This window comes from Bidens hawaiensis, unplaced genomic scaffold (assembly GCF_021521415.1).
Source record: "Bidens hawaiensis isolate Kalapana, Puna unplaced genomic scaffold, B.hawaiensis_p1.1 tig00001461_1, whole genome shotgun sequence".
NCBI classification, from domain to species: Eukaryota; Viridiplantae; Streptophyta; class Magnoliopsida; order Asterales; family Asteraceae; genus Bidens; species Bidens hawaiensis.
In genome coordinates, this window is record NW_027491082.1 from 1,922,556 (window position 1) to 1,940,742 (window position 18,187).

Consider the following 18,187-nt stretch of genomic DNA (forward strand, 5'->3'; position numbering starts at 1 on the left):
ATAAAATCCTTTGGTTTTTGCATTATTGTTGAAGATACAAGCATAAACGGTTGACTTTGCTTATTCCTCAACCTTTGGACTCTTCGTTTTGGTTGATTCTTCCACTTTCCGGGTAAGTTGTAAACTGAGAAATTGTTCATACATATTCCCTAGTCAATAACCTTCAATCAAGTTTCATGGTTGAAGGGTATTGGCTGGTCAATTTGCTTAAAACCCGTTAAAGGGCAAAACAGTCAACAAGTTTGACTATACGTTTTCTCATACTTCTTGTCAAAACCAATGTTCGGTCTAGAAGACTTTTATTCTCATAACGAAATTTGAAGGCTACTTACCAAAACCCGACTTCCGAATCGCTTTTCGGATTCTGGTCAGTACCGACTCGTTTAAATATTAAATTTAACATAACCAGAGTTCTATTCATCCGTTTGGATTGATTCTAGCGGAAACGAGTTCGTTTTTAGTTATATATTCTTACCTCAAAATTTCAGGTTCCATTGGTTTATCTCGTTTGGCAAGTTAACGGAAGATTGCTATTTTTATTCTTATTTTAGTTTACTTGCCTTTGATTTAAGGTGAGTTTTGTCATTCCCCTATTTTACTAAGCTTTCAAACATTTTGGGGACATATGCGTACTTATTAGTATTTCTTGTTATATATATATATATATATATATATATATATATCTTAAACTAGCAAACGTGATGTTATGTGTGATTAATCGAATATACTTGTTACGTGATTACTTGTTTACTTTAACGCATTCAGAGAAGTCCAACATATTCTCATTATAGTATGATCATACGACCGTCATAGTAACCGGCGCCCGATTCACTTGGCAATGGTCTATAGGCACCTTACTTGCTCATGATTTGGTTATATTTACCGCAATTTATTACGTTTTGCTTATCTTTCATATTATATTATATTATTGCAAAACTGGTGGTAAAGCTCGCTCAACTTTTTGTTGACAACTCTATTTTATTTTATACGCATATGTAGGTTTTTGCTTGAGTTGAAGATTGAAGTTATGGACACCTAGACGAGATCTTAGAGTTTATTAAAAGACAGTTTATTTTTAAGTTATTGTTTGGATTATATTTGTTGCTTTTGGATTAATTGTTTTGTTTGGATATTGTGTGTTGCTTTTCAATGAAATAATTAAATTTAATAGTTATTCTCACCTATATTGTATGATAGTACCTTGAGCCGTGAACAATCATGCTTACGGCCCGGCATTTCCTTCTTAGATTTGGGTGTGACAGCATTCTCCGAGTTTAGTTCGTTTTCGATTAACTACTTCCAATTCACCTCCCATTAATTGATATCAAAGCCAGATCGAAACAAGAAGCAAGTGAGCAGATTACAAGATTCAGACGAGTATTCTATTCAAGGCAGACTTCAATCAAATTACCTCAAGATCGCAGGAGAGCAGACCACGAATCAACCAGGCTTTTGTTCAAACGGTGATAGCAGATCGAACAGAAGGATTTGTTCGGTTCCAACAGATTCACAAGTTCCTGTTCAAGCAAGGCAGGGGCGGGGTTTGGTGTGTTCAAGAACTAGGGTACAGCAGGCTAAGGTGTGTTCGGCAGCAAGAGCTTTGATACGTGATTTTTTGTTTTTGATTTTCCGATCAAAAGACATTATTTATTTTTGTTCGAGGGTTTGCTGTCTTTTGTGGCTGAGACGAACTTCAAGAAGGAAAAGTGTTTGTTACTACTAACTAAAGGGAAAAGAAAATAAGAGTTTTATTTAAATGAATTATTCAAGAAGGAAAATAGTGATTTTGGTACTTGAATTAGAATTTGTTTTGTTTTATTTTATTTTTCGAGTAAAGGGGTTCGGTTCTAAAAAGTGGTTTGGGACTGATTTGTTTGTGTTTGTTCCAACGGATTGGGGTAAGGGGGTTCGACACTATTAAGTGTTTACCAACGGAAGAAAAAAAAGACGTCAATGGCAAGTGATGAAGAAAGACCGATAATCCAACCCAAAGCAACCAGGGGAATATCACTACAGGTTAAAAAATTGAACAGAACAAATTACATCACATGGGCGATTGGGGTGGAAACGATTTTGGACGATCAAGGGTTATGGGAAGTCGTTCAACCAGAAGAGGGTGCAGCTATTGATGCGAAGAAGAATAAAACGGCAAGGTCGTTTTTGTTGCAAGTGATGGAAGGTGATATTCTTCTTCAGGTTGCTCAATACAATATTGCCCAAGAAATATGGGCGGCTTTGAAGGCACAGTATGTTGGGTTCAAGCAAGTCCAAAAGGCTCGACTCCTAATGTTGAAAAGTATATTTGGGAAACTCAAGATGATGGAAGACGAAACTGTTGATCATTTTGCAAGAAAAATAACCGGTATGATTTCAAAAGCAATGGATCTTGGGTATGTATTCGAGCAAGATGTATTGGTGAAGAAGTTACTTGATGCGGTTCTAGACAAATACTTCCAACTTGTAGCCTCAATCGAGCAAACTGTTGATCTCAATAGTATGAGGTTTGAAGATGTTGTTGGATGACTAAAGGCGCTTGAGGACCGTTTACGAGGGAGAGAACGCGCTTCTATGTCTTAAAGTCAATTACTTTTCAATCGATCAAAAAGTAGTTTCAAAGGCATCTTGGTTGCTGTAATGATCAATCTCAATTTCAGAAGGACTGCTATGAGTATTTAAAAGCTAATCAGTCCGGTAGCCGAGGTAGAGGTGGGTTGAGTTCATGGGAACGTGGAAGAGGTCGGGAAACCGAAGGACAACGATCTTACCAAATCGAAGGATATGTAAGAGAAAGGAAAGACCGCTGCCAGATTAAGTGTTTTCGGTGTGATGAGATGGGACACTTAGCATCCTCATGTCCGGAACGAAGACAAGCAAACCAGGAAGAAAATCTGGCTTAAACGAAAGAACAAGCCGATCGTGATCCGGCTGGTTATTTAAATCTTCACAAGACGATTTACTTAAATGAAGAATGAGTTAACCCGAAAAGGCTTAAAGCCGAGAAAGTGGAAGAAGGCACTTGATATCTCGACAACGGAGCGTTGAACCACATGACAGGTAACAGTCGTATTTTTCCGAACTCAACAATAATATAACGGGTAAGATAAAATTCGGGGACGGTTCGTGTATTGATATATGCGGTAAAGGGAGATTTTATTAAAATCGAAAATCAGGTTTTATCCGATGTTTATTTTATACCAAGTTTGAAAGATAATATAAGTCTCCGTCAAGCAACGGAGAATAGGTGTAATGTTCATATCAAGGAAGATTATTTGCTCTTGTACGATACGAGGGTAAACTTATGATGAAGGCGTTTCGAACAAGAAACCGATTATACATGATTAAATTAACCGTAGGAGTTCCGGGTTATGTTAAGAAATCCATGACGATTAAAAAAAAGTTAAACGATTCGAGAACAAAAGATGATCAGGAAAACTGTTGTTCGCTCGATTAGATGACAAGAATTGCAACCGAACGGTTGTTCGTGGACGGAGAATGCTCTAACCAGAGGTTCCTTTGCTTGTAAAACCTATCATAAATATTATTATTATATTAGATACAGTATGAATATCGTACGTTTTTCCTTTTCATAACCAAGGTGAGACCATTTGCATGCTAGAATCTTTAATTCTCGAGTGGTAAATTGACATTTGGTTGATAATCAATAGTGGGAATAGTGAATACTAATATGTGATGCAAAGTGAAAACCATTAACTTGTCTTACAAGAAACCTTTTAAACAAAAGATAGAAAATGCACACATCTTAGCATCAACCGAGCTAAAAACCACTTGATCGTCTTTTGTTCAAGAAAACACGGTTATAATCAACAAATACAACGGATATAACAAATTCACGCAAAACAAAGTTATTACCATAAAAGCGATTCTCAGCCGCAATACAACAAAACTACCACTGCTGTTCTAGAAGCCTCCGTTTCCTATATTCTTTCACTCATAATAAACTTAAAACTGTTTGCCTCCTTTACATATAATGCTCCCAAAATCCACATACACAAACTTTATATGTTAATCTGAACACTTGCACGATTCGGGCCTCATGGGGCCGACCAATTCCTTGACTTGGCACCCAAGTATCAAATCATATACCCGGGATAAATGGTGTGTTTTTAAGGCGGGATGAGTGCCATCAGTAATCTGATCGGGTGGTTGTAAATTGGGAAAGAAGACCGGCTGCTTGAGCAGGTAACATGTCACCAAACCTGCCTACTTGCCCTTCTGTTAACATGGATCCCAGTTTCAGAGTGCTCTCCCCAAACCTACTGCCAACCTGTCATTTTAACAATATTTAATGTCCACATTCAGTTCGTGTTATGATTTATTTCAACTGGTAAAATAACTAAAATTCCTTTAAAATAACTAAAACGGTGTTCAAAAGTCGCCCGGACTGAATTTTAATACATAAAACCCAGGGTGGCGGATCCAATCCGACACAAACCCAAAAATCGGAATACGCGGGTTGACACGATCACACGAATTTATCCCCGTTTTTTTTTAGTTTTTCTCATTTTCTTTGTGTAATAATACTTTGAAATTACAATTTTAAAACAAAAATGTGAATGTATATAAAAGTTACACTTCAAAAACACATCTACAAAGTATTTAACATAAGACTTTGTATGTTAACAGACATAAACGAACTTAACTGAGCGAATGCTCACAAACATAAATGAACGAACAAGACGTGCTCATGTCCGTTCGTTAAACAAAATGAACAAAAATTTTTGTTCAGGTTCACTGAACATTCGATTCATTTACAGACCAAAGAGTAATAAAAACTTTGTAGCAACATTTAACACTAGTTTATATTTTGGACAAACATGCTTGAATCAACCCGACCCAACCCAACCCAACCCATAAAAAATCAGATCTGTTGATTACCTGCATGAAAGATTTCAAGAAAGGTGTCGCAACCCCAGCACTCGTATTATCATCCATATCCTCGTGGGTATAATTTCTCCAGGCATTTCGTGAAGAAACATCATCAATAGATGTTGATATAGGAGACTTACTTGTCCCCTTCGCAGATAATACAGGAGCACTGCATACCAAAATGCAAGATTAATAATAAGTCAAATCAAAGCGTTGTTACATAATTAAATAAATTAAAATATAAATGTAAGATGAACCTGATGGGAAGGTATTTAAAACGAGGAACAGTAGAGCATCTCATTATATTTGATTCAGAATTTGTAGGCAACTTTTGCATGGTATCTGTGTACAACCGACGAAGCTGAACAAAGAAACCAAATAGGACAGCGTGGCGCAGATAGCACTGCTTCTCATTCTCCATAAGATATGGCTCATACCTACAAAACATAAAATAAAAATTGATTAACAACTATGACTTAATTATATTTAAAAATAATGAGAATTAAAACTGGAAATCATATTTTAACCCATAATGAACGGAACGTTTGGGACGTGTTGTATCTAACGGGTCAAATGGGTATAATCAAAACAATAGCTTTAAGGAAACACGTAAAACAGGTCCAAAGTCACACAAACTTAGAAGTGTAACCAAAATATTTTAGCACAAATGTATAACAATCGATTAACCATTATTAACAATAAGATTTAAGCCCAAATTCATTATTTTGGGCCTTTTCTTTTTTGACTCAAAATTCTCAAGGCCAAATAGTTAAACCGATCGAACACAAACCAAAAACCGAAAACACCAAAACAGAATGGTTTTCATAACTCAAAATCGAATTTTTGGTTTTTGGTTCGGTTTGAGCCCAATGACCCAAACCGACCCATGCACACTCCTAACACAAATGTGTATTTTAATGCATAAAATCATAAAATATAAATTTCGTGATCATAAAAAAATAAATATAATTTTCATAAACCATTCCAAAACCTCGCGCATCATTTTATTTGAAAAAAAATGCATATTATAACTGAATAAAGATAATTTCCGTGCTATAAAAGAAATAAATCATCATTTTCATAACCCATACCAAAAAATCTCCCATTTTCTAGCTCTAATTTATGCCAATTAAAAGCTGAACCAGACACCACAATTAACAAAACGTATCCAAAAAAGGTAACCAAAAGCGTACGTGAGCCAGTCTATGGGGTCTAGCTTCTGTGAGAGACGAATCGCCAACTTGTCAATGCGATCTTTCATAACCGATTTTTGTTGTTGCGCATCTTGTTTCCGTCTATAAACTGTTTTTGACTTTGATGGTTTTGGTACTTCCTCAGGTCCACTTAAATCACCCCCGGATAGAATGTCAGCAGCAAATCTTAGATCCAATAAGACTTGCAAAACTCCTTTTTCAGACAAACGGTTTTCACCATTTGAGAGGAAATCCGTATAAAGATCAATCACCTACAACATCATACGAGATGAATATGGGTTAAAGTGGGTTCGTCTCAAAACGGGTAACGTTTTGTCTGTCTTTCCGGGTGGGGTTGAGCTGAAAAGCTTTTCGTTCAAAAACACTTATTTTTTATTAGGCTCGTAAACAAAGCAAACGTTTAGTGAATTGTTCGGTGGGAAGTTCATTTATGTTCATTAATTTTATAAACAAATGAACAACATTTTTTGTTCATTTAGTTAAAGGCACAAACATACACACATGTCTAATTCGTTCATTTATGTTTGTGAGCATTCATCTATTTAAATTCGTTTATGTTTGTTCCTATATGTTCATATGCGTTCGCTATTATACGTTTGTAACCTTGTCTAAGTTTGTTTGTTTATATATTCATTAAAAGCTTTAGGTCCGTTACGATTTAGTCTAGTTTTCTGAAACTTAAATATAACACTTACAATTTCATCAAGTTTTATTAATTTTTAAAACCCAGCATATTGATGATCAAGTTTACTTTTAATTGATGTTCGTTCAATTACGTCCCTTTATGTTCTTTCATCTATGTTCAGATATATTCATTTATGTTCTTTGTGTCTGCTTATGTTCAAGAACCATCCATTTATACTGTCAACAAACACGAACACAAACACCTTCATTTTCTAACAAACGAACCAAGAAAACTATGTTCGTTTAATCGTTTTTGTTTGATCGTTTGTTCGGTTAAAGTTAAACGAACGAACATGAACATGCATTGTTTGTGTGCCATTCAGTTCCTTTACAAGCCTACTTTTTATCATGAATAAGTAGTGCCAAATATGATTACTAAATTTATATTATGCCATAATAATCTAACCTTATAACAAAATGATTTAGAAGGTTTTATGCTTTAAAACAAACTTTGGGGGGAAACCCATTTCACTTTAAGCTACGTCTTTTAAGATTTTGACATTTTGAGATGAAACAAAGCCTGAATTGACCCATTCATAAATAAATGGATGAGATTGCCACTTTGTCACCTTTACTTGAAAACTTTATCCAGAACACTATCAAAGAGCTTCAGTAAAAAATTAAAAATTAAAATGATAAGATTAGATTCTTAGCCAATAAAAACAATACCTTTTTCAGTAATCTTGCAGCAAAGTTCTGTAAAATTGGTTTGTCAAGTACATGACCGCCAACTTTGTGAATTTCTTCACAAGCTTGAAACAAATATGAGGTGATATATATAGAAGGCATAGATGGAAGTGAGATTTTCATCTCTGATGAGTCGTCTTGTTTAACTATTGTATCTTCCCAGCCCTAATCAGTATACAAAAAGCAAATTAGATTATAACTACTCATAATTTCAAAATGGTTATGTTATAAAACTACTGAAAACTACTTACTCTCAAGGGAGTGGTTGCTGATAGACTTTCATCATTTCTGAGACTGTGTGAGAGGATAACCGACAGTTCATCCGACACCCAAGTTATCCACAAGTTATGAGCTTTAATACAAAGATCCTGTGTTGTTTTTTTAAGTTCGTCAAGTTGTGGGCTCGGGTTATCATCAACTCCAAATAAGGCAGAAGCAGCAAGTGAAGACTGTCTTTTAGGCGATGTAAGCATTTTCTTCCCATGATTCTCGGAAGTTAAAGAGTCAAACATGCTATTAGAATACCTCGAAAGCGGTGATGCCGATGCCTTACCAGAAACTGCTGACATTGATTCATTCAACCATAATCTGGGAGGACCAAGAATAACAGGAATGTTTCTAGAGTACTTCTGGAATGCAAATAATAATCTTCCAATGAACAGTGATCTCTCAACTGTTGTAACTGGAGATGATGATGACGAATTGGCTAATGCAGCGTACAAGTGATCCAACTCGTTCTTGAGATCTGTAAGTATGGCTGACATGCTTTCAAAGCATTTGTTTTGTAAATATGGCGCTAGTTCTTTTAATCTTAAAGAGGCTTTTGGAGATTCTAAAAATTTTAGAAGGTCTTCAAGTACATTCTTGCAGTGGTTATCAACTGCCATTCTAATTCGACCAACTTCATCACCAAAGTAAGCGTTTAAACAGCTCTGATAATCACTACCATTGTGCAATACCTTAGGGCTAGCCACTAAACTAGTCTTTTTGGTGGTGGGCTCCACAAACCAAACTCCACCACCCAAAGGAGATCGATTCATGAAATCTTGAAAACCAACCTGACCTTTATCAATGGCGAGAATTGACTCCTTAACATCGACTATATTATTCATTTCATTAAATCCTGAATCAATTATTGCTTTCATCCTGCTTGCAAAGGTCTGTTCAAAGATTTCATCCCAAAGATCATCATCATTGCCTAAAACAAGCTCACGTGTTCGACTCCATGGCATTTCAATCTCAGAACCAAAAACACTTTTTAACCACTCCAAACTTCCTCCCAACACATCTTTACCTTCCATTGTTTCTCTAATCAACTTCTCAGCTGCAGCAAGCTGTTTCCCACTATCAATCGCATTAATCAAAAACCTTCCATTGACTTTGTTAATTATCTCATTCCCACAACTCCTCAAAAACTCCAAACAAGCTTTAGCAATAAAATCCTTATCCAGCATTGCCATCAAAGACTCCAACTTCTCCCTAAATTCCTTCCACAACCTCACTTCCTCATCCGGATTCGGTATCCGACCAAACAACTGCGACACAGGCGGTGAATCCAACACCGTTCTATAAAACAACGGCATATCACTCAAAACCTGCAAAAACAACTCCCCAACATGCGCCACACTAACCTGAATCACCTTCAACACATCACAAAACACCCGTATCACATCCTCACCCGACACCTTACACCCATTCAACTTCTGCGAAACACACGACTTCCTCGAATCCAACAACAGCTTCAAAACCTGCGCCGGATCAAGCTCATCAATAACCGAAACCGCCGCAAGGGCATCCGCATAAACCGAAATCTCATCCTTAACCCCAACCCCTACACCATGATCCAACAACCTCTCGCGACTACGCTGTGATATCTGCAACTTAAAACTCTCAACTATCTGCCATTGATGCTGTAACAACGGAAATTTCGATAATATATTGTTATTATCATTATTCGTTAACCCTTGGTAAACTAATTTAGCACGCATGTAGCGTGCAGCAGCACCAACAAACATTAACTCATCAAGGCTACCCCAAATATTCTCAGGTGTATCAACAATATACTTAACACGACAAGCAATTCCGTACATACGAGCGCTAGCGGGATTAGAGGACACAGAATTAGGGCTAATAGTTGTAGACGAAAGAGAATGAAGAATACCGTTGTGAACAGACGATATGTTGTTGGAAATTGAGTGACATGATGACTTCATGTTGACGATTGAATCGGCTGAGTCGATTAGGTCACGGTAACGGTTGCCGACGAGCTGACGGAGCTCTTCGCTTTTGTTTTGGATCTGTTTGCGAGTGGCGGATTCGATGGTTCGGATTTCGGAGATAGGTTTGGTGCGGAAGAGAGATTCGGCGTCTTTGGCGGTTAGTTTGGATGGAGATGACGGTGACGGTGACGGTGTTGCCACTCTCATGGTGGCGGTTGTCGGTGGTGGATCTGGAGATTGGGGGTTTGGGTTTAATTTACGGTTAAGATCTGATTTGACGGATATGAGAAGGCTCAACAAACGTGATTGGAATAATGGAAACTGATTAATATATGGATTTTTGGTTAAGAATTTGTTGTTACTGTTGTTGTTATTAGTTATTAAAGCGTCTTGTGGAGATTAAAATCTTTTAATGGGTTTTACAACTTCGTGAAGGGGGTCTAAGATTGGGCTAAAGGCCCAACAATATATGGTTTAGTACTTTAATCTAGAGAAATTAGAGGGGGGGGGGGCGAATCGGGTTTTTTCGTAAATCAGTTTTGGGTTTGAAAACAAAGTCAATAACGGGGTCCATTAGGAACTGGTTCGGGTATGGTCGGTTTTTTACTAGGATTTGACCATTTTTTCCGGGTTTTTATCTGTTTTTCCTGGTCAATTCCTGGTTTTGACGGTTCCAACGGGCCCAGGTTGGTTCCGGTTTCTTCACACTATTCTTGTCCTACTTTTTCTCACATGTATGATGTACAACTGCTTGTGCAATTGGACGTTTATATATAAACAACTAGAAAATATATGTTGATAATCTAATTGCATTTAAAACGATTAGAGATGCATAGTTTATTAGATGGGCGCAACAAATGTTATTGAAAATAACACTTTTCTAACTTTCAACTTTTCTTTTGGTAGAACTTCCATATCAAAATAGATTATCAAATAGAATTACATTGCATATAAAGATACCCCCGATACAAGACAAAGAAAAGCAGGATGGAAACACAAAACTTGATGTTGTTGCGTCTTCAATTCTTCAAATAGTTATAACCTTGATTTTTAAGTTGTAACTAATGCAAGTTCATTATTGAAGAGGTATGTACCCGCCTCAACAACGAACGAGGCGGGTCAACCCACAAGATAAAGACAAGAAGCTTGAAATCAAGACATTATGAAGGCACTAAGCCAAAACCTATGCGCATGGCGCATACCACACATGCTCAGGCATCATATGCCCAGGCACCACACATGCTCAGGCATCATATGCCCAGGCACCACATATGCTCAGGCATCATATGCCCAGGCATCACATATGCGCGCGGCGCATCAAAGCGCGCGGCGCATATCACATCTGCGCATGAAACATCTGCGCGTGAGAATAAAGAGAAGACCTCGCGCATCCTCAGGATAGGCGCGTATCACACATGCACATAATCAACCTCATCCTTATCCAAATCAGGATTAGGGCAACCCTGATTGTGCACGTCAGACAACCTTCCAGAAGGTATCTTTTTAAGGAATAAGAATATGCTGATGTTGACAGCTGCCAAATGAAAGGTGGACAACTCAGCATGACACATGTGCTACCACGTGATTACAACCAATGAGAAAGCACCAGGTGTCCCAGAGGACACGTGGCGCAGAGCAATTGGAGGAGGCCAACAAGGCTGAGCCCAATCAGTGGAAACCCTAGCACTATAAATACAGCATCAACTCCACAAGGAGAAGGACACATTCATCCATATTCATTCACATTCATTCACATTCAATCATATTCAATTACATTCACTCACAGACAGTTACAGCAAGTAACACAATCATACAGAGTATTCAGCTATTAAGCAATACTCTCCAGATTTCCTTACTCTGACATATTATTATCTTCTCCACAAATACTTATTCTCACACCGGAGGGTTACCCCAAAGAGGACCCTCTGTCCCTTTCTGAGGGGTAAGTTGACGGTGCTGTTCATTTTGTAGGTGGAAGAACGCAGATCCAAGAGAAACCATCGGTGAAATAGCATAATCACACCCGAGGAAAGTAGATCGTCTACCAGTGAGTCGATCCACGTTTTTTCAATTATCTGTCATATACATTTGTCACTTCACTTTACTTTATGGTGAAATCTCATAAAGAAAAGACAGGCTCTAATACTATGTCGATGTAGAAAGTTGCTTTAAAGGTTCGTTGTATCCTCTTCTTGTTGTTTGCAACATTATCTTAGAAGTGATGATAACGACAATTTGATTACTCTCAACAATTGTATGCACATTCATGTTAACGGTATTTCGAGTTTCATTGACACGTGCCAAGAAATTTTTGGAACAAAGAAAACACGAACTAAATACAATGTGTAGCTCCATACATAAGTTTCAAAGCAAAGCACTTATTTTGCATATTACATGGCACATTTTGGCATACATACTTTAAAAAAGACAACTTACAATCTCATCAACTATAACATTCAATTAGTATACCCTTTTGATTCCTTTTAATTCTAGAGAAAATGATAAAAGAGAGAAATCACAACAATTTATTACAAATAAGGTTTCCTAAATATGCATATATTGTAGTGAGTATTAATAATATTTATATATGGTTAACTAGGTGCACATTCCTCTTCCTTTCATTACATGCCTCCTTAGCCCTGGAATATGAACATTTGAGATGTAATCTCTCCAATCTATTTTCTCCACATCAAACCCGAATGTCTTTCGTTCTTCTTCAGACATCATCCCCATTAATCTTTGAGTGTTGCTATTATCAAACCTACAAAAATAAAAGTTTCAAACTTGCATAAGTTACTTGATCAGGTCTAAAAAGACCAAATTGACCTCATGCATATCATGACAACCACATAGCTTTGACTCAAAATGATCTCATGCTCAAATCCCACATGGTCTATGAGCTTCATACAGCATGTTACATGGATCATGTGAACTAGATGAGTCAAATATGACGGATATCATGATTACTCGAGCAAAACACTCAATCATCAGGATTCATATAAGAAACTAATCAACTTAGCCATTGATCGTGTTGTCGTTTCAAGTTCCCGTCTAGTTTTTTTTTTTTTTTTTCCTGTCATGCTTTTAAGTTTTTATTTGTAACAAGTTGGACATGATTAATATCTATGCTCAGTTTAAAGACGATGTTAATTATAGTTATTAGTTATTAGCATCCATTGCAATTACACATTCAATTCATATATTATTTTCTAGTCTCTTTTACATAACTAAGTGTAAATTAAATCAAGATTTAAGTATAATATTACCTTCCACCATAAAATGTGTATGGTTCATATATATTGGCTAAGTACTTTGCTTGCTCCACTGATTTCTTACAAATATTTTCAATTTTAAGTGCAAGCTTCCCTTTATTTGTGGACGGCGAAGCAATCAATCCACTTCTATTCTGCATCTTTCCATATATGATCCTAGAATTCTTCCATGGACCGACAAAGTTGCATGATCGGTACATGAACCGGCCTGCCCTTTAAATCCAAACACGGTGAAGAACAGAAGTGTTCATAAAGCAACCTTGCCAAATCCTTAAACACCAACGGGTTCACTACGGATGAAGCTATTTGATAAATGTGGTTATCTTCGGTTTTCCCACCCACCACGTGTTTTGCCATGGCTGCCATGATGGCATTCACCACCATGTCAGCTGGAACCTGAAACGGTTTTGTGGGGCCCACGGTTCGTGAGATAAATGTATGTAGTTTTGTGAATACATGAACAAGAAAAGAACTTACCACATCAAGAACACCACTAGGGTCAACAAGAAATCCACTAAGTTGTCCCTTTCCATAGTAAAGTACAATTGGATCCATCATCCTTCAAATGAGAGAGAAAAGCACAAATCTTGGACATCAACGCGATAAGGGGCGAATCAGGCCGTAATTAGTAAGGAAAGTAGAGGAGGCGTTTTTGACACGTTTGTCAAAAGCAGGTTGGTTTGGTTTATGTTTTCATCTTTAACGGCTCAAACAATAAAACTATAAACTTAGCTTAAATGGAAACGGGTCGAAAGTAAGCCAAAGCATTTGCATTGTAAAGTGCTTTATTAAAATTGTAGTTAACTATGCTAATAATCAGTTTTTTAATCTTATCTAGGGGTGTGCATGAAACATAATTAACGGACCCATAACTGAAATAAGCTACATAAGCAAATTGAAAGAATCAAACCCAACCCAAAACTGAAGATTTCATTTTATGCATTTCAAAAAAACTGGATTTTTGGTGCGGCTTTGGTTTTGCATGTACCGAAACACTGAACCGGCTTATATAACCGAACCAAACTCATAAAAACTAAATAAAATTGACTTTTGTGATTAAATTTTGGATTATTACTGTTCTTGAATATTAAATAATTTATAATAAAATATTAATAAATGTTGTGAGTCTGTGACCACAACTTTTAGACCCAAATGTTAATAACCAATTATTAATGAACAAAAAATTTGAGGCCCATGTTCATTTTTGGCCTATTTTTTTGGCCCAAAATATTGAAGCGCAAATGACAAAAAACGAAAGAAGCCGAAACCAAACGGTTTTCAAAAACCCAAAAACCAAATTTTGGTTTATTGGTTTTGTTTGATCCCAAACCGACCCATATACGCCCCTAATGTTATCTAACTCATTAATTATCAAATAGAAAAAAGATGTCTTCATGGTTCAACCCAACCCGTTTTGACATGTTACCCAATTTGTCTCACCCGCCCATTTTGCCGCCTCTATGAAAGCGTGTACCTATTTCCTTCCATCCACCCTGGAAAAGGTTCTTTGTAAGTGCTTTCAATGACACTAGGTCGGATTATGACAACGGGTATATCTCCTCCCATTTTATCAATCATCATTTCTCCCATTGCCTTGGTAAAAACATATGTGTCTTGCCACCCGTATAGCTTCGCCCTGGTTGAATCACATAACCGAAGAAAAACAAGAGGTTTTGTAGGTGATCTTAAGCGAACAAATAATAACAAAACAAGATAAATATTATATGAAATTCCGTTATACCTCTCTAATCCAATCTCTTTTAGCTTTTGAGCCAATGCATTTTCTCCCAAAGAGTTCTTCAATTCCAAAACCATATTAATCTCATCTTCTACATTCAACTTTGGCATATGATTCCCATACCTTAGGCTTTCTCGTGCTATACTCTCGCCTATGTTAAACGCCTTTTCCATTATTCTTCCTTGTCTTTGTCCATTCACATATGCTACAAGCAAGAAAAAAAATATCCTTTATGCTTTTTCACCATTTTTTCTGTTATTGGTAGCTTACTAATACTATATTATGGTACAAAATATGTGAAGTTATAATCTTTTATATGTTTTCACCACTTCTATGTGTATGGTTGTCATAATATTTTATAAACACCATCTAAAATGAAAACATTATATAAGTACAAATGATTTTACATTTTACCTGTAGAAACTTGCAGGAAAAGGTTGAGTTTCTTGCATTTTTTTGCAAAGCTCATAAGGCGACCAGGCCCGCTAGTGTTTATGTCAAGAGCTACATCATATCTGCAGTTCTTTTATAAAAAATTAGTAACTTTTTACTACATTTTTTGCACGTTTCTTAACTAATTAAAGTTAGAAGCTACCTTTCATCAAAAGTAGTATTAGCTGCAGAATTTACAATTATGTCAACATCTTTTGCTATCAATTCTGCTGTATCCTCATCTAACCCGAGATTAGATTCACAAACGTTTCCGGTCACAGGAACCAACTTGCTTAACATGAAAGATTGATATGATTTCCCATAAGCTTGTTGGAGAGACTTGAAAAGTTCAGTATTGATTATCTGTAACACAACCCTAAATTAAATTTAATTTTACTACTTAATGATAATGAGATAGATCATGTAGAATTGAAGTGTTGCATAGGACTAGAGGTGGCAATGTGGCTGTGTCATCGTGCCGGGCGGCACAAATAACGGGTCGAAAGGATGATTTTAGTAGGTGGTCCCACAAGCATTTTTGCCTTATTCTTTAGAAGTTTATGTAGTTATTAAGACGTTAATGAGAGAAGTTTATTACAGAATAATAAATTATTACGTGAGCAAAAAGAACAAACCTAAATCGTTGAATTTTTTCTATCAACGATTCGTATTTTTTAAAACGTTTACTTCATACATACAAATGTCTATCTTAATTCTTATGTATATGAAAAAAGAACATTAAACTAACTTGTACATATTTTTTTTCACTTTTAAAAAGTTAACCTACACATGTAGGTTCTATAAAAGTATATAAATAAATGAATTTTGCTCATCTATCAGAAGAGATGAATAACATTGCATTTCAACCGGTTTCTTTTATTTTCAATGTTTTTCAAAATTAAATAAAACGAATTTGGGTGAGTTGAACTTGTTCGACACGTTTGACCGGTATCCCTTTTAGCTCAATTTTTTGATATGACTGATTTGAGGTCAAACACAACCCAAATCAACCAAGTCATAAGTAAACAGGTAGAAATTGCCACATATGATTCCTACAAGAACAAGAAAGAAGATAAAAAAAATTGCATGCTTCATTTTTCAATCTTTCCATTGCAGCATCCGTGTTCTTTGCCTTGATCAAAAGATATATCTTCCCCACATCGGGTACCGTTCGCAGTATCTTCTCTATGAACACTACATAGTTTATAAATTTATTAAGAAAATTCAAAGTGTTAGAAAAGGTGAACGATAAAAATTGTTACTAGCATCCAAGAATGACACCAAAATGGGCAAAATGTACGACTTAAATGGGGAGAAAAGGTGTCAAAATAGGTGGGCAAATGGGTCATGTAACTGGTTAAGACGGGTTAGGGTCAAAACAGCTGATTTTGGTTTAACAAGTGACCCAACCCTTTGAGTATCATGGTTTCACTTGTAGTACTTAAAAAATGTGGCAAACTAGCCAAGCTGCTCGTGAGATATATGAGAACGGCTCACTAAAAGCTTGAGTCAACCCAAGCTTAAATGAGCTTGAACCTAAAAATGAGCTTGTTTACTAAACGAGCCCGAGCACGAGCTAGAGCATTACTTAAATGAGCCTATTAACTTTTATTTAATATATTAAATTAATATTACAAAATAATAATGAAATGTATACAGTATTATGATGAAAATAAATAACTAATATATATTATTCTGTGTATATAATAATAATAATTATTATTATAAATATATAAAAATAATTAATAAATTAATAAATAAAAGCAAGCCAAGTTTAGCGTAGTCAAGCTCGGACTTGGCTCGACTCGTTTACACCCGTAGGCGAAAAGGTAACACTTTTGTGAACGAGTGGGGCTGACCCAAGACACTTTTTGACTAGTCATTTTATATGTTTCACTTTAAAAAAGTTATTATTGCGACAATAGTTTAATGTTTTAGTAAGGCGATTTACTAGGCTCAAACTTCACATTGGGCCGAGTTTTCTATCATTTTACCTGTTTTTAGCTTGTTTGAATCGTTAGAAATAAAACATAACCCATACAAAAAAAAATGCTAAGATCGTTTTAAAAAAGTGTACGTTACCTTTGCCCAAGAACCCAGTTGCACCAGTAACAAAGAACCTTTTCCCCTTGAGTATATTCACAATGCCAATGCCATTAACATTAATATCCACCACAGAACCATTTTGTGCACCATTATAGGAAACCAACTCCTGCCCGTTCGCGCTCCCGTTTGGAGCCAAAATCAAGTCTTCGGTATCCAAAACAACGGTCCCATGATCCGCAATGACCAAAGCTGAACTCTTGGTCAAATTAGACACCACCCCGTTACTCCTGATCACATTTCCTTCACTTTGACAATACACCAAACATCGCATCCGCTTCTTCGATAACCACACATAATTCTTGTAATCACCCCCAAAATTCACGGCCCCTTTTCGCATAACAACGATGGAAGAACCAAGAGACATAGTCCCCATCATTTTGAAAAATAATCAAAGTGAAAAAAATTAAAAATGTAAAATTGAAATGACACAAGGGATGAATTTGGGGATTGGAAGATGTTGGGTGTGAAGTTGTTAAGTGTTGTTAGCTAATCATGTCCTACAATAAGAAAAGGTGATTAACAAAATGTAACAAAGGAGTAAATAATAAACAAGTAAACAAACAAGCAGAGATAGATCAAAAACAACATATGGTTGAATACTATCTATAATTAAAGAAAGATGGGTGAAATTGAGGTTTTAAATAAAGGGAATGGAGGTTAGGAGAATGAAGGTAAAGGCTCCTGAAGAAACACTAATCGACCCCGGGCAGATTACGGATAATCTGGGGGTTAAATAGATGTTTTCCACGAGGGGTTAGGTCCGGCAAAGATGGTTCTTCTGATGACCTGCAAAACAGACACCGTGAGCTCGTCACTGAGAAGGGGGGGTACCTCCTTGTGACCACCCTCAGGCGTGAGAATCAGACTAGATTGCTCTTGAATATAAGTGTATATTAAGAGATTTCTAGAGAAGATAAGATAATGAGTTATCAGGTAATGTAAGATAAT

At 36.4% G+C, this 18,187-nt stretch overlaps 1 protein-coding gene and 1 pseudogene across 2 annotated transcripts; both read right to left on the minus strand.

Moving 5' to 3' along the window:
• Nucleotides 1–3,767: 3,767 nt before the first annotated feature.
• On the minus strand, nucleotides 3,768–9,926 carry LOC143577722 (conserved oligomeric Golgi complex subunit 1-like). Its single transcript, XM_077061480.1, has 6 exons — nucleotides 7,724–9,926; nucleotides 7,455–7,637; nucleotides 6,081–6,352; nucleotides 5,145–5,324; nucleotides 4,897–5,056; nucleotides 3,768–4,285 (listed from the first exon to the last, which is right to left on the minus strand). The coding sequence occupies exons 1-6, from the start codon at nucleotides 9,896–9,898 to the stop codon at nucleotides 4,145–4,147; spliced, it is 3,111 nt and encodes a 1,036-aa protein (XP_076917595.1). The 5' UTR covers nucleotides 9,899–9,926; the 3' UTR covers nucleotides 3,768–4,144.
• A 2,188-nt stretch (nucleotides 9,927–12,114) lies between these two features.
• On the minus strand, nucleotides 12,115–17,720 carry LOC143576797 (fatty acyl-CoA reductase 2, chloroplastic-like; annotated as a pseudogene). The gene is made up of 9 exons (XR_013142997.1): nucleotides 17,216–17,720; nucleotides 16,224–16,327; nucleotides 15,297–15,496; nucleotides 15,116–15,216; nucleotides 14,705–14,906; nucleotides 14,438–14,599; nucleotides 13,441–13,522; nucleotides 12,958–13,359; nucleotides 12,115–12,452 (listed from the first exon to the last, which is right to left on the minus strand). The product of XR_013142997.1 is annotated as a fatty acyl-CoA reductase 2, chloroplastic-like (transcript).
• Between the last annotated feature and the right edge of the window lie 467 nt (nucleotides 17,721–18,187).